Source organism: Dipodomys ordii, unplaced genomic scaffold (genome assembly GCF_000151885.1).
Source record: "Dipodomys ordii isolate 6190 unplaced genomic scaffold, Dord_2.0 Scaffold34, whole genome shotgun sequence".
NCBI classification, from domain to species: Eukaryota; Metazoa; Chordata; class Mammalia; order Rodentia; family Heteromyidae; genus Dipodomys; species Dipodomys ordii.
This window is the reverse complement of record NW_012267250.1, coordinates 2,062,034-2,079,778: the sequence shown is the minus strand read 5'-3', so window position 1 is coordinate 2,079,778 and position 17,745 is coordinate 2,062,034. Positions and strand designations below refer to the sequence as shown.

The following is a 17,745-nucleotide window of genomic DNA, read 5'->3' as shown; positions in this document are numbered from 1 at the left end:
AAAAAAGAAAAAAAAAAGAAAATGTGGTGTGTGTATACACGTAAATATATACACACACAATGGAATTCTATGCTTCCATCAAAAAAAAAAAATGACACCACCCCATTTGTAAGGAAATGGAAGGACTTGGAAAAATCATATTAAGTGAAGTAAGCCAGACCCAAAGAAATGTAGGTCCCATAGTTTCCCTTATTTGTAATCTTAGCAGATGAGCAGAATTGCTCAATAGCTATGTATATTGATCATAAAGGATGATGCTAAGCAAAATGAACTTTAAGACATGGACAGAAGAGGTTTTTCTTTGTTGTTGTTGTTTTTCAGGTACTATGTGATTTTTTTTTTTTCTTGTGTGGTTTTCTTCCCTTATGGTATATCCCCTGTTGTAACTGTATTTGATTTTGGTACCCTGGGTATTGTATATATGTTTATCTGAATTAGGGAAGAGAAGGGGAAAATAAAATGGTGAGACAAAGGGCACAGGGGAACCAATGCAGCAGTGATACTCACAAGACACTGTGTTGGAAATGATCTGTACAACTTCAGGGGGGCGGGGCAGTGGAAATCGGGGAGGTAAAGAGGGAGAAAATGAGGGAGGGGGTAACAAGTTCGACAAGAAATGCATTCACTACCTTACTTATGTAACTGTAAACCCTCTGTACATCACCTTGACAACAAAATTAAAATAAAAGTCCAGTGTGAGAGTAGCAGAAAGTCATCAGTTTACTAGTTTTAGGTCAGGAACTAATTCTTTAATCTTAAGAAGACTAGTTATGTGCGGTAATAATAGTGATAGGACAGTGAAAATGAAAGGAAGAGATGTTGAGTCATGCAACAAGTTCAAGTATAAAGAGCAAATTAAGGTTGAGTCAGTGTGTAGAGTGTAAGAGAAAACCTGGATTTACATCTTGATTCTAGTCCTAGCTCTGCCATTAATGTACTGTGTAATCCAGCCAACTCACCTACCTCTCTTTGAGTTTGTTCAACAAAAAAATAGACTTTGAAATCTGAAACTTCTTAGATTAAGTACTAAGTACAGGTGATGTCATTAATGTTCGCCTGTGATTTCTTTCTCAGCCTAGCCTTAATAAGTCTATCTCAGTCAACCCTGATCCTATTCTCTTCTGTCATTCTTAGGTCAAGTTCTTAGCTAGACTGAGGGGAAGTTTTAATACCTGGTCCCAAAGCAGGGTCCAGGAGAATGTATGGATAATATATGGAAGGAAGCCCTAGAAGAGGCCAGACTGCTGCTTTCTTTTTTCTTTAACAAGAGTTTTATAATATTGATATAGAATTACTATTTGAAGTGGCCGGTTTTAAAATTTAAGAAGTACATTTTCTGTTTACTGTATAAATTCTAGATAAGATACCACTTCTTTATATTTAATATATCTATTATTTTAGATTTTTTTTTCTGGTTGCGGAGCTTGAACTCTGGGCCTGGACACTGTCCCTCAGCTCTTCAGCTCAATGCTAGTGCTCTACCACTTGAGCCACAGCACCACTTCTGGCTTTTTCTGCTTATGTGGTGCTGAGGAATCAAACCCAGGGCCTCAGTGCATGCAAGGCAAGCGCTCTACCACTGAGCCACCTTCCCAGCCCCTCAGTACAATTTTTAAAACTACTGAATGCAAGGCAATTGCCTGTTGGAGGTGTTGACATAGGAACTTACAAGATTCATAGAGGGGAAGGAATCATTGGAGGCAGCATCCAATGGAAGTATTACATCCAAGGGAAGTATTACAGGCAGTGGAGAATAGCTTGAACTAAAGCATAGTTAAAGGAACTGAACTGGACAAGAAAAGTAGTAACCAGGACTAGAATAGTAATAGACTTTGTGTCTATTAGAGGATCTTGAATAGATATGTCAGACATGGTTTGATTTGATAAGTACTGTGGTGTCATGATAATACTAGAGGCTCAAAAATCCCATTTTAAAGACAATTGTAAAGATTGAGGGAAGAAAGAAATAGTGGGGGGAAACTGGTAATGTGACCTGGCTTAAGTTAGATAAGGCAATCAGAGGAAATTTATTTAGCTTTTTTTTTTTTTTTTTTTTTTCGGGGCTTGAACTCTGGGCCTGGGTGCTGTCCCTCAGATCTTCAGCTCAAGGCGAGCGCTCTACCACTTGAGCTACAGCGCCACTTCCGGTTTTCTGGTGGTTTATTGGAGATAGGAGTCTCACGGTCTTTCCTGCCCGGGCTGGCTTTGAACCGCGATCCTCAGATCTCAGCCTCCTGAGTAGCTAGGATTACAGGCGTGAGCCACCAGCGCCCGGCAATTTATTTAGCTTTTGTTTTACCATTTATATTCAGAGATTTAAAAAAAGATTTTTTAATCTTTACTATAAAGGTGATGTTACAGTTACATAAGTCAGGCAAAGAGTACATTTCCTTTTTGGACAATATCATCTTATTCAGAGACTTTTATTCACAGAAAGGAAAAGAACTAAGATTTAGTGACATAAATTAATATAACTGTCTATAAGAATATTTAATTCTGATTTTTAAAGTACTGAATACAGATATTGTGAATTCACTACAATGCAATCATGGGAAATATTTGTGAATTATGAAGTCAAAAGAACCATACTAATGTTAGATTTTTGATATTAGGCCTTCTAAATTGTGAAATTCATACTATAGTGATTATTTTCTTACTGACTTTAGGAAACCTTTATTACCTAAATTTTTATTAGACTTCCTTTTGTTTTTAGTAGAAATATTAAATGACACTGATTTGTAATTAGATTGCAAATTGTTTATACTATAGTTCTAAAATTCTACAAGATGTATATTTTAAAGGGTTTAATTGAGGGCTGGGAAGGTAGCTCAGTGGTAGAGTGCTTGCCTTGCATGCATGAGGCCCTGGATTTGATTCCTCAGCACCACATAAGCAGAAAAAGCCAGAAGTAGTGCTGGGGCTCCAGTGGTAGAGCGCTAGGCTTGAGCTGAAGAGCTTAGGGACAGCGCCCAGGCCCAGAGTTCAAGCCCCACAACCGACAAAAAAAAAAAAAAAAAAGAGTTTAATTGAAATCTGGCTTACACCATTATTTTCTTTTCAAATTCTAAAATCAGTTTTGCCAGCTTCTGAATTAAGATAAGGCATTTCCATCCTGGCTAGTTTTATATTATATTACATATTACATGTATAGCTGTTATATTTATTAATATCTATACACTTATGTATTTATATTTTATTGTATCTTTATTTTTGCTTATTCCAAATAGGCTTCTTGTTACATAGACATAAAATGGTTCATTGAATTTTGAACCTTCAGCCAAAGATGTGAAATGTATTGACCAGTTGTTGTAATATTCCCCACTTTGGGCATGATCAGTGTCTTGCAAATCTGTGTTTGAATAACCTCACAATGCTTTGACCAAACTTGGCTTTACTATATGGTTTCTGATATTGCAACCTAAGCCAGTAGGTGTTTATTAAAGTGGGAATTCCATTTAGCTGGCGTTTCCATATTTCTCATTCCTTGGTCACATTGATAAAAATGTGACAGTTTCTCTCTCTCTCTCTTCTTTTTTTTTTTTTGTCGGTTGTGAGGCTTGAACTCTGGGCCTGGGTGCTATCCCTCAGCAATTCAGCTCAAGATGAGAGCTCTACCGCTTGAGCCACAGTACCACTTCCAGTTTTTCTGTGGTTTATTGGAGATAAGAGTCTCACGGACTTTCCTGCCCAAGCTGGCTTTGAGCCATGATCCTCAGATCTCAGCCTCCTGAGCAGCTAGAATTACAGGCATGAGCCACTGGCGCCCAGCTGCTTCTTGGAGGATAATGCCTTTTCTTGCTAATAATTTATGTATACACAACACAGACACCATTTATTATATTGCAAGCTTGTATTCTATTGTCTTAGCATATTTCCTTCAAGACCTACTTAAGTTTACCAATCAGTTTCTTTTCAAAGGAATTATACTTTTTTTTGGGGGGGGGTCCTGTTGTGGGGCCTGAACTCTGGGCCTGGGCACTGTCTCTCAGCTCTTCAGCTCAAGACTAGCGCTCTACCACTTGAGCCACAGTGCCACTTCCGGCTTTTTTTCTTTTTGCTTATGGTGCTGAGGAATCGAACCCAGGGCCTCATGCATGCAAGGCAAGTCTCTACCACTGAGCCACCTTCCCAACCCCAGGATTTTACTTTTTAACTTCCATATGTTATTTTTTTTGTCAAGTTATTTAGATACTTTTAAGTTTTTAAAGTCCTTGAATCTTAACAGTAAGTTTTATTTCTGCCATTAATGTCATTAACTTAAATGGATTTATGAATAGATTTTTTAAGTATATAAAATAAAATTTTCTCATTCTAGTCTTTACTACCTTTTAGTTAGAATTGCTAACTGAGAAGCAGATGAAAAAGTTAATTTTTTCAGTTATTTTAAAAGGCAAATAGTTGTTAGTGAAAGTGGAATGTTGGGAGGAAAGGGAGGTTGTGCTATAGCTTTTACTTGAGGTCTGCTGCATTTCTTTGCAGACATTTCAGAGTTTTCCTTCCTGTTTCTCAAGATGGTAACTTCAGGGGCTGGGAAGGTGGCTCAGCGGTAGAGTGTATGCCTTGCAAGCATGAGGCCCTGGGTTCAATTCCTCAGCACCACATAAACAGAAAAAGCCGGAAGTGGCGCTGTGGCTCCAGTGGTAGAGCACTAGCCTTGAGCTGAAGAGCTGAGGAACAGCGCCCAGACCCAGAGTTCAGGCCCCATGACTGGCAAAAAACAAACAAACAAACAAACAAACAAAAAAGATGGTAACTTCATATGTTTTTCAGGAAAAATGTAGGCTTGAGGTCAAAAGAATGAAGGGTAATATTTTGTAAATACCTAAGCTTATTTGTGGGATTTATTATGATTTTGTTATGGATTATATTGTTTCCTCTTATGAATATGTGATTTATTTTGTGATTTTTTTTTCTGGGGGGGGTCATACACTAGAGACTTAAAAGTACCACAGCAAATAAATATGTTCTAAAAGTTTATTATTTATGTAGATAAAACTGCCAGAAAATTCTTTAAAAGTTATGCTCAAAGTCATATTTTTAATGGGATGTTTAATATGTGTCTTTGTGTGTATGCTGGACGTCTAATCTTGCTACAATATGAAGTAGTAGTTGACCTTCATATCAGTAATGAATCCTTATTTTGAAGGTTCCAAATTGGAAAAACCCTAACATTGTATTTTTTACCTAATTTATTTCCATTGATTTGTTTTAGATCAGGAAAACAGAATTGTCATTTTATGTAAATTGTTGATAATCATTTAAATAATTTTTGATAGTTTGATAGTTAAGGTATTTTCTGTGAAATGATACCAGTATGTATTTAACCATGCAGATCCTCAGTTTGTGGTCTGCCAGCTAAAGGTGAAGATATATTCCTCCAATTCAGGACCCACACGACGGGAAGACAAGTTTATGTATTTTGAGTTCCCTCAGCCGTTGCCTGTGTGTGGTGACATCAAAGTAGAGTTCTTCCACAAACAGAACAAGATGCTAAAAAAGGTTTGTGTTGTACTTTTATTGGCAAAATGTCCAAAATAGCCATGCCTAGAAGAGTAACCTTAGCTCTTTTGCTTAAAGTTATTAGTAGGGCAGAACTCATTCTGTAAAGAAAGATTAAGAGATAAGTTTTATTTTATGGCCACATTTAATGAACTGTAATTAGTTTTCTTTTAGAAAAAAGATGCTGTATATACTGTGGCCTTGGTGAGACATTATAATGATCAGCTCTAACATTCTTAGAAAACATGATCAATTGAAAAAATTAATATGAACCTATAATATTAAGAATGTTTTTGTCTATAGATAGAAATATTAAAAGACATGCATATTCTGTGGTCTTGCATATTGATACAAACGTTTTCCCCCATTTGTTTTTGTGTATAGAGACTAGGTTTTTTTACGTTTTGTTTCTCTAGGTGTACTGAGTATTTAGCTAAGAGAAAAATACATATGAAGTAATAAGAATGATAAATGTTGTATTATTTAAATATGTAGATTTAGAAGGTTAATGAAGTTTGAATTTTACTGAGCTATATTCAGAGAAGGCAAAAGCAATTATAAAACAAACTATTTTGTTTTAAAATACTAAATGTGAACATTTAAAGTGAGTCTAAGGCATACATTGTTAGTAGCTATTGTAGAAACTGCTAGCTTTATGAAGTTTTGCTGCCTCGCTAAACATAGTACATAGGACATTGCTAATTTTCAGATATTATCAGAAGTAAGATTCATTTTCTTAGATTTTAGTTTTTTCTTTCCCCTTCAACTGTTGGAAAGAACAACTTTGGAAAGAAAATTAAAAGTTTTGCTTATTACAGGATTTTTAGCTTTAACTTGATTTGTCAGAGAAATATGTTTCTTTATCCAGAATCCAAGTAGCTGGAAGATAGTTTATGTATGGATACATGGATATTTATGTATACCCATATAAAGATATATACATATATGTAGACATAGATATCTATATATCAATTCAAACTTAGGACCTGATACTTACTTGGCTTGCATGCTGGCTTGGCTAGTGCTTTTCCACTTAATCCATACCTCCAGCCTGGGTTTTAGAGATGTGAATCTCATCGACTTTTTCCTCTTAGGCTGGCTTTGAACATAGATCCTCTGTGTCTCAGCCTCCTAAGTAGCTAGGCTTACAGATGTGAACCACTGATACTCAGTCTTAATTTTTTTTTTTTTGGATGGTCGTGGGGCTTGAACTCTGGGCCTGGGTGCTTTCCCTGTGCGCTTCAGCTCAAGGCAAGCACTCTACCGCTTGAGCCACAGCACCACTACTGGTTTTCTGGTGGTTTATTGGAGATAAGAGTCTCACGGAGTTTCTTCCTGGGCTGGCTTTGAACCATGATCCTCAGATCTCAGCCTCCTGAGATCTAAGTTTACAGGTGTGAGCCACTGGCGCCCGGCAGTCTTAATATTTTATTGTAAAAAGTAGAGACTTACCTCATTGTTTCCCTCTACCATTAAGAGCATAATCATTCTTATTTCAGTTTAACACAAATAAGACTGAAGATATTTATAACATTTATATTTATAACATATTTGTACATCTTAGGTTACTTTACATAAATTTCCATTTTTCATTATTTTCTTCCTCTTATTTAAATGCCAAATCTGATTTTAGAACAGTTTTTGGATAATTAATACAAGTCAAGGGTCCATAGTTTTGGAAATCTAAAACATTTTTCTTTTAACTCTGAATGACTTGGCTAATAACTGAGGTTAACAAACATTTTATTTTATTTTGGTGCTAATACTGGGGCTTGAACTCAGAGCTTGGGCTAGCCTTTGTTCAAGGCTGGTGCTCTACCACTTGAGCCACAGCTCCAGTTGGGCTTTTTGGAGATAAGAATTTCATGGACCTACCCTGTCCAGACTGGCTTCAAACCATGGTGTCCTCATACCTCAGACTTCTGAGTAGCTAGGATTATAGACATGATGCACTAGGGCTTGGTTCTGAAGTTAGGAACATTTAAAAATAATATTTAGATCTCAGATTCTATTGCTAAGTACTGTTAAAAGTGCAGTGAAATTTAAAGCATAAGACCAGGCCCATAAAAGTCTTTTCTCATCTTGTTGGGGGAAAAAACAAATCCTGAAGATAAATTAGAATAGCACCAGACAGGATGTTTCAAGGCTCTAAATCATTGACTGTCAAAGAATCCAACTTATTTTTATGTTGGCCAAAAACAATTTGAAGTGGTGAACTTTTCTTATGGTATTTTATTTTTTATTTTATTTTATTTTTTCCAGTCGTGGGGCTTGAACTTAAGGCAGAGGCTGTCCTTGAGCCTTTTGCTCAAAGGTGGGACTGTACCACTTAGAACCACAGCAGCACTTCCAGTCTTCTGGGAGTTAATTGGAGATTAGCATCTCATGAACTTCCTGTATAGGCTGGCTTTGAACCTTGATCCTCAGATCTCATCCTCCTGAGTAGCTAAGATTACAGGCATGAGTCACAGGGACCCAGGTGGTATTTTATTTGAGACAGGAACTTCTATGTATAGGCTGGCCTATACTGTAAAGCTCAGTTTAACCTTGAAATCAGATCCTCTTATGTGCTGGGATTAATACAGCATACAGGTGTATACTACCCCAAATACTTCTAGGGTATGTAGATTAAGAAGTCTTTTTATTAGTAGTAAGAAGTGATTTTTAAAAATGGACATTTTATAGCAAAAAGAAATTAGAAACACTACCTTTCCCATTTTATTCTGAAAATTTTCATACATTGTCATGTAAAAAACTGAAACCTCTTATTTCTGTAGAAGTAAAAATTTTTATCTGCCATATTTCACAAGGGAAGTTGTACTTTCAAGTACTTTCATTAAAATAAAAACTCCTCCTGAGTTTTGTTTATACCTATACACAATAAACTCAAAACGTTTGTTAAAGCTAGTCTTAGAAAGAATTCTACTTATGATTTTAAAGCAAAATAAGTTATCTCATGTCTTATGAGATGATTTTGGTTTAAAGTTTGCATAGAGAAAAAATACCAATGAGTAAGGATTCAATAGGTAACCCATAAATTATGTTCACTCAGCCTCATTGAAAATGATCTATGATGGTTTGTTCCCCCCCTCCCTTTTTTTAAAGCCTCAATGTCCTTTTTTTTCTTTTTTTCTATTTTTAGGACAAAATGTTTCACTTTTGGGTAAACACGTTCTTCATACCAGGACCAGAGGAAACCTCAGAAAAAGTAGAAAATGGAAGTCTATGTGATCAGGAAATTGATAGTATTTGCAGTATAGAACGTGCAGATAACGACAAGGAATATCTGGTACTTACTTTAACAAAAAATGATCTTGACAAAGCAAATAAAGACAAAGCCAACCGATATTTTTCTCCAAATTTCAAGGTTAGTCTAAAACATTTTAGGAAATTTTTGTTGATATGTATGTTCACTCTGTGTGTGTGTGTGTGTGTGTGAGAGAGAGAGAGAGAATATGTATATGTATGTGTGTTATTTCAAATATATAGGTGAAGAATTTACTCATTTCTAAATTAAATTGTGTTGGTTGAAGCAATGTTTTTGTAGCAATAATAAGGAGGTACTTGGAAGCTCACTTGTTTGGGTGTGATTGGTATGGAGTGTATTTACAACTTCAACTCTGTTTTCTCCTTCATTTTAGTATCAACTTCTGAGTGGTTTTAAGTAAATCTGATTGTGTCACTCTTGTGAACACTTTTTGGAGAACTTGTATGTACCAGGAGGAATTACATAATTTAGTACAGGCCTACTTTCTGTTCTAGCCCTAGCTACATTGTTTCTTTGTTCCCTGAGAATTATCACAGTGCTCTTGGTTCAAGTCCGTGAAAATGCTGCGTTTTGGCCTCTGGTCTTTCCCGTTCTTTTCCTTCTCTGTGTATCTCTCTGACTCAGCCTTTCCATGACCCTCACATGACTGTCCTCATATTTCAGTCCTTGGCTTCAACATAATCCGCTTTGAAAGGCATTCTCTTATTGTTCTTCCTTTTAACAAACCCTTTTTATTTCCTCATGTTAATGTCTCTGGATTATTTGGCCTTAGTTATTTATTTTGACAGTTTTAGGGTGTTGAACTCAGGACCTTACCCTTACCAGGCTGGAACTCTGCTGCTGAGCCATGTTCTCTTGACCTTTTTTTTCCCTCTGATTATTTGTGAGAGAAGGTCTCACTTCTTTCCCAGACACACACTTGAATGACTGTCTATCTGAGGTTTCTTGTCATAAATGGGGTAAGAGGCATGTGTCACCATGCCCAGCATCTTTCCATTGAGATTGAGTTTTGTGGACTTTTTTACTTGAACTGTCCTGGAACAGCAGTCCTCCTGTGTTCAGCCTTCTAGGTAGCTAGAATCACAGGTGTCAGCCACTGACATCTCTATGTATGATATATGTGAGTATGTAAATGCATGGAGTTCTATTTATAGACAAGAATTCCTCAGATTAAAAAAGCCTCATCTGGGGCTGGGAAGGTGGCTCAGTGGTAGAGCGCTTGCCTTGCATACATGAGGCCCTGGGTTCGATTCCTCAGCACCACATAAGCAAAAAGAAAAAAGCCGGAAGTGGCGCTGTGGCTCAAGTGATAGGGCGCTAGCCTTGAGCTGAAGAGCTGAGGGACAGTGCCCAGGCCCAGAGTTCAGGCCCCATGACCGGCCCCAAAAAACAAAACAAACCCCCCCCCCCACAAACAAACAAAAAAAGGCAGATGTGGAGCTGTGGCTCAAATGGAAAGGCACAGCCTGAAAGAAACAACCTTGAGTTCAAGCCCTAGTATCAGCACAAAATCAAACACAACCCCTACAAATGTGTATATAACATATATTGCCTACAGCTAGAAAGCCTAAAGAATAGTTGTTGCTCTTTTAAAAAAAAAGCCTCATCTGTATATATACCCTATTTGAATTTTCTCTTCTTCCTTTTAACATAATCTCTATCCCTCCCTCTCCCCCTTCTCCTCTTACCCCTCTCTTCTCTCCTCCTTTCCTTTTTTCCTCTTCTCCTTCTCTCTCTTCTGTGTGCCTGTGCTCTAGCTCTGCCTGAAATGAGGTTTGAACTCAGGGCTTGGGAGCTGTTCCTGAGCTTTTTTGCTCAAGGTTTCTGCTGCTCTACCACGTGAGCTACAGGTCCACTTCCAGCTTTTTGGCGGTTCATTGGAGATAAGAGTATAGCTCTGCCTGAAATGAGATTTGAATTCAGGGCCTGGGAGCTGTCCCTGAGCTTTTTTGCTCAAAGTTCCTGCTTTACCACTTGAACCACAGGTCCACTTCGAACTTTTTGGTGGTTAATTGGAGATAAGAGTTTTACAGACTTCCCTGCCTGGGCTGGTTTCCAACTGAGGTCCTTAGATCTGAGCCTCCTGAGTAGCTAGGATTACAGGTATGCACCACTGGCACCTGGACTTCTATTTTTTTTAATTACCTTATATTTCATTCTGTCTTTATAATCTGTTACAAACCTAACTAATTTATAAATTAAGAATATTGCTAGTAGTACTTAGAGGGAGTGGAGAGGATAGAGGGTATATGTTTAAAATGAAATGGATCTTTTTTATCCTAAATGTCTTTTTATGGTTTTTTTTTTTTTTGGTCATGGGGCCTGAATTCTAGGCCTGGGCACTGTCCCTCAGCTCTTCAGCTCAAGGCTAGCGCTCTACCACTTGAGCCACAGCGCCACTTGCAGCTTTGTGGTGCTGAGGAATCGAACCCAGGGCCTCATGCATGTGAGGCAAGCACTCTACCACTGAGCCACCTTCACAGCCCTCTAAATGTCTTTAAAGTATTCCTTCCTTCCTTCCTTCCTTCCTTCCTTCCTTCCTTCCTTCCTTCCTTCCTCCCTCCCTCCTTCCCTCCCTCCCTCCTTCCCTCCCTCCCTCCCTTTCTTTCCTTTCTTTCTTGTCCGGGGGCTTGAACTCAGGGCCTCACACTGTCCCTGAGCTTGTTTTACTTGAGGCAAGCACTCTACCACTCACGCCACAGTACCACTTCCGGCTTTTTCTGTTTATGTGGTACTGAGGAATCATAACAAGGGCTTCATGAATAATAGGCAAGCACTCTACCACTAGGCCACATTCTCAGCCCTAAATTTCATTTATAATCTATCATTTTTTTCCCCTGTAAAGCTACATTTTCTCCATTACTTTTCTGGCTTGTTTTTGTTTTTGGATAGAGTCTTACTATGTGAGATTCATTTTGGCCTTGAACCTTGTAATCCTCTTTCCCTCCCAAGTGCTAGGATTATAGGTATGTACCATCATGCCTGGCAACCATTACCTTTGAAATGGTTTTCCCTGTAGTTTTGTTGTTTTGTTCTAGTATTGTGGAAACTTTCACTAGCGATGTAGCTCACTAATAGAGTACTTAACGTAGGAAAGGCTCTGGGTTTGATAGCTTGTGCTGCCAAAAAACCCAAACCTTTTACTTACCAATGAATAAATATAATGTCATGTTAATTTCACTGAAAGATGGAGATGAGCTAGAGAGCAAACTTTTTTTGGTTTTGTTTTTAGTAGCTAAGATAGTAAGAGAAGGTTTGACATTTAAACAAAGGTCCAAATACCTAGGAGAAGAGAAAAGTAGATGAAAAACCCTGAGAGTGGAATGAGATTGAGTAACATGGCATTTTGATGAAAAGAGACTGGAGAAGTGAATTAATCTTGGTAAAGACAGTGAAGTGTTTGTTTTTAGGGCAGAAAAGATATAAACTGATTTTTTTTCCTTTAAACATTTACTCTATTTGTTCTCTTAAAATACAGACTGGAGAGGAAAGTGGGGAAAGGGGTCAAAAATAGAAGCTGAGAAATGAGTTAGTAGGCTGCTGAAAGTGGCTAGTTCAAGTGAGAGAGGTGGTGGGTGGGTGCTTGGACTAGAGTAGTGGCCTGGGTAATAAGCTGACATATATATACATGTATATAAATACATATAGTATTTTGAAGGTAGATCTTTAAAAAATTTACTGGGAAAGTGGCTGTAAGAAAAGAAATGATAGTGCCTTGAATATCAGGGGAAGTGTTATAATAAGCAAGAGATTTGAAGTTAGATCTGATTTAAATCGCATGTTAACTGCCTACCTACCAGGTATGTGCCCTTTTAACAGTTCCTTGATTTTTCTGGGCCTTTGGGTTTGATAGTACTTTGGACTATACTTATAAAGGACATAAGCTTGCTCTCTTAGACCACTGTATGATCTGTGTTACTTTTTTCCTTCTCCTTTGTCCTTTAAGGTGAAATACCTAAACATCATTATTATTCAGTATTTTTATGTTAGTATGGTATCACTAAGATCTGAAGGGTTTCAGACATTTTTTGAAATTTAATTCTTTGTAAAATTGTGTTTTGTAATTGAAAAACTGTATTATGTGAACTCTTAATCACTTTCTGTCTGCATTACTTTTATAAAATTACTTAGCTAGTGCTCATACCTTATGTTTCTTTTAAAGTAGTATATTAGTATCCCAATTTATCTTTTCAGTACATAGCAAGAGAGAAAATATAGGAAATCTTAAGTAAAATGGATTTGAAAAGCAGTTGCTGGGCTGGGAAGGTGGCTCAGCAGTAGAGTGCTTGCCTTGCATGCATGAGGCCCTGGGTTTGATTCCTCAGCACCACATAAATAGAAAAAAGCCAGAAGTGGTGCTGTGGCTCAAATGGTAGAGCACTAACCTTGAGCTGAAGAGATGAGGGACAGCGCCCAGGTCCAGAGTTCAGGCCCCACAATCCACCAAAAAAAAAAAAAAGAAAGCAGTTGCCATGTTGTCCAGAATGGTACCTGTCAGCACTTTTAAAGTATTCATGTTGTTATAGCATTTAAAAAGGAATTCATTTAAAATATATATTTTCTAATTTAAAATTAGTTGTAATTGTGAATTGTTACTTTAACTTTTCTTTCTCTAGGTGAAGCTGTACTTCACAAAAACAGTAGAGGAGCCATCAAATCCAGAGGCTAGCAGTTCAACTTCTGTAACACCGGATGTTAGTGACAATGAACCTGATCATTATAGATATTCTGACACCACTGACTCTGATCCAGAGAATGAACCTTTTGATGAAGATCAGCATACACAAATTACGAAAGTCTGATTTTTTTTTTTATCAAGAGGGATGAAAACAAACTTGAATAAACTGAAAATGGACCTTTTTTTTTTTTTTAAAATGGAAATAGGACATTGTGTCAGATATCCAGTTATAGGAACAATTCTTTTCCTGACCAATCTTGTTTTACCCTATACATCCACAGGGTTTTGACACTTGTTGTCCAGTTGAAAAAGGTTGTGTAGCTGTGTTATGTATATACCTTTTTGTGTCAAAAAGACATTTAAAATTCAATTAGGATAAATAAAGATGGCACTTTCCCATTTTATTCCAGTTTTATAAAAAGTGGAGACAGACTGATGTGTAAACGTAGGGATTTTTCCTTTTATGTTCTGTCACCAACTGAAGTGGCTAAAGAGCTTTGTGAATTAGAGGTTCACGTCCTACCCCTTTGCACTTGTGGCAACAGATAAGTTTGCAGTTGGCTAAGAGAAGTTTCTAAAGGGTTTTACTACATCCTAATGCACGTATTCAGGTTAGGGCATTGGAGGGAATGCTCAGAAAGGGATATATTTTATGCTGGACACTGGACCGTATGCCATCGCCAGCTATTTACACACACCTTTCTTTGGCATGCTACAGTTATTAATCTGGACATTTGAGGAATTGGCCGCTGTCACTGCTTGTTGTTTGTGCATTTTTTTTTAAAAGCATATTGGTGCTAGAAAAGGCAGCTAGAGGGAGTGAATTTGTATTGGGGTCAGGAATGAACCTTTTACAACATCTTAATCCACAAATGAAGGGATATAAAAATAATGTGGTCCTAGGTCAGAAACACAGCAACAATGACTTAATCATATAAATGTGGAGGCTATCAACAAGAATGGGCTTGAAACATTAAAAAAAATTGACAATGATTTATTAAGTATGTTTTCTCAGTTGTAATGACTGCTCCATCTCCTGTGTAATCAAGGCCAGTGCTGAACGTCAGATGCTGTTAGTACCTACTCAGTCAACAACTTACATTTATTTCATTAGTTTTCAATCATATACCTGCTGTGGATGCTTCATATGCTGGCTGCAAGCTTCTCTTCTTAAATATAAAATATTTTGTAATACTGCACAAGAAATTTCAATTTGAGATTCTACAATATGCGGTTTTTTTCTTTAAAGACTTACGATGCACTTATTCAGTCCAGTAGCTGTCAACCCTTCTGCCATTTTGACCTTACACATTCTATTACAATGAGTTTTGCAGTTTTGCACATTTTTTAAATGTCATTAACTGTTAGGGAATTTTACTTGAATATTGAATACATATAATATGTATATTAAAAAGACATTGTTTGTGTTAAAAAGGAAATTAGAGTTGCAGTAAATTTTCAACATTGCACAAATAATGAGGCATTTAATTTTTCAGTAGTAACTGTCCTTACATTTGCTTTATCAATTTGCTATTGAAAGAATAGATTTTTTTTTTTTTAATGTGCAGTGTTGAGTCATTTCTTCATAGTGCTACGGTTGGGATTAGGGCTTCAATTTTCACTTCTTAAATATCATCATATATTTGATATGCCCAGACTGCATACAATTTTAAGCAGAGTATAACTACTATTGTAAAGGTAATGTGAAGATACTATTAAAAAAAAGGATATTTCTTTTTCCAGGAATTTGATGTCTTTCAAATTAGACCTTGACATTTGAATATCCAGCCATTATATTTCTTAACAGTGTAAAGTCCCATTTTCAATATCTTATTGGTGCTGAAATTGTTCACTAGTGGTCTGACCTAGTTAATTTACAAATACAGATTGCATAGGACCTACTACAGCAGCATTTAGAGTTTGATGGTAAATAGACTAGGCAGAACTTCATCTAAAATATTCTTAGTAAATAATGTTGACATGTTTTCCATATCATCAGTTTCACTCAACAAAATTTTTAAATTTTTAACAAAGCTCTTTAGTATTTACACATTTATATTTAAACATTGATACATAGAGTATTGACTGGTTGTTCATAAGTTAAATTGGTAAAGTTAGAGACAACTATTCTTAAGACCTTACCATTGAAATTTATACATCACCTTGTCTTTCATAAAAGCTGAAAATTGTTGACTAAAATGGAAACCAACTGCTTATGTTTTGAAAATAGTTGTTAGTACTGTTCTTTGTTACAGTTTTGGGCACAGCATATTAAAACATAACTTGTATTGTTCCAGTACATAACACAGAGGGCCAGGTCATTAATAATGACATTACAATGGGCTTTTGCACTGTTATTTTTCCTTTGGAATGTGAAGGTCTGAATGAGGGTTTTGATTTTGAATGTTTCAGTGTTTTTGAGAAGCCTTGCTTACATTTTATGGTGTAGTCATTGGAAATGGAAAAATGGCATTATATATATATTATATATAAATATATATTATACATACTCTCCTTACTTTATTTCAGTTACCATCCCCATAGGATTTGACAAGAATTGCTATGACTGAAAGGTTTTTCAAGTCTGAATTAAAACTTTATTTATGACAGTATTCATAATTAGCCTGAAATGCAGTCTGTAGGTAATCTCTCGCAAGTTTCTGGAATGTTTTCTTAGACTTTTTGGATGTGCAGCAGCTGTTGTATCTGAAGTTACTTGAAGGTATCACTTTTAAGAAAGCTTACAGTTGGGCCCTATACCATCCCAGTCCTCTGTAATCCTCTTGGACTTTTTTTTTGCCATAATTACAAAAGAGTAGTTGAATAAATAGCATCACCATTCTTTGCTGTGGCACAGGTTATAGACTTAAGTGGAGTTTACCGGCAGCATCAAATGTTTCAGCTTTAAAAATAAAAGTAGGGTACAAGTTACATGTTTAGTTCTAGAAAATTTGTGCAATATGTTCATAACGATGGCTGTGGTTGCCACAAAGTGCCTCGTTTACCTTTAAATACTGTTAATGTGTCATGCATGCAGATGGAGGGGTGGAACTGTGCACTAAAGTGGGGGCTTTAACTGTAGTACTCGACAGAGTCGCCTTTTACCTGCCAGTTCAAAAGTTCAATCTGTTTTCATATAGGATATATACATATATATATTAAAACATTTCAGTCTGTTAAACAGCCTTACTCTGATTCAGCCTCTTCAGATACTCTTGTGCTGTGCAGCAGTGGCTCTGTGTGTAAATGCTATGCACTGAGGATACACAAAAAATATGTGTACAGGATAATGCCTCATACCAATCAGATGTCCATTTGTTATTGTGTTTGTTAACAACCCTTTATCTCTTAGTGTTATAAACTCCACTTAAAACTGATTAAAGTCTCATTCTTGTCGCTGTGTGGGTGTTTTATTAATTGAGAAATTTTAAATAATAGCCAAATTAAGAAGTTTCATTAGTTTTGTTTTGTTTTTGGTTCTCCCATTCCTGCTAGCATTCAAAGCCCACTATTACAGAAGCATTGCCTGTCAGCTTTGTAGTAGAGTATCTGCTGTTCCTGGTTAAAAGACGTTTTTTTGTTTGTTTGTTTGTTTTTTGTATATATGTTTGATGTTTTTGTTTTTGTTTTGCCCTAGTTATGACTTAAATTGCTCCAGGAATATTAGATAACCTTCAAGATTCTTACGAAATTGTGCATGCTTTTTTTTTTTTAAGCCAGATTCTGACTATTAACTCCCCCAAATGGATATGTTACTGCAGATCTCTAATTTGTGGCTTTTGCTTGTTTTATAATTTTATACTCTGCCATTAATATAAGTATAATTTAATATTCTGCCATCATATGCTCACCATGACCATTTAAAAATTGATATTCCAGAATTCTAAAAGACTACATGAATTTAATATTTCTAATTTTTTATTATGCCAATACTGGAGCTTGAACTCAGGGCCTCACAGTTTTGATTGGCTTTTTTAACTGGCACTCTCCCATTTGAGCCAGACTTCCACTTCTGGCATTTTCTAGTTAATTGGACAGAAGATCTAGACTCTTCTGTCCAGGCTGGTTGAACTGTGACTCTCAGATCTCCTCTGGAATACCTAGGATTATAAGTGTGAGCCACCGGTGCCCAGCTGTTTTTTTCTAATAATCTTAAAAGCTAAGGCATATCCACTCAACGAAACTAGTAGTGAGTGAAAATGTAACTTACATAAATGCTTTGAAAGCTAGACAGTGGAGTTTTAATGTTAATTTAAGTTTACAGGTGATCTCTATATGACTTTTTAAAAGTAATGTGAAA

General features: G+C 36.5%; 1 protein-coding gene across 1 annotated transcript in view; it reads left to right on the top strand.

Annotated features, from left to right (window-relative positions):
• Positions 1–16,843, top strand: part of Pten (phosphatase and tensin homolog) — a gene marked incomplete at its 5' end in the record, with an annotated part of 84,072 nt that extends 67,229 nt beyond the window's left edge. The window contains 3 exons of the mRNA XM_013017044.1: positions 5,333–5,499; positions 8,642–8,866; positions 13,384–16,843. Of these exons, the coding sequence (XP_012872498.1) occupies positions 5,333–5,499; positions 8,642–8,866; positions 13,384–13,569 (578 nt within the window). The remainder of the gene's footprint in view (positions 1–5,332; positions 5,500–8,641; positions 8,867–13,383) is intronic.
• Positions 16,844–17,745: the final 902 nt, after the last annotated feature.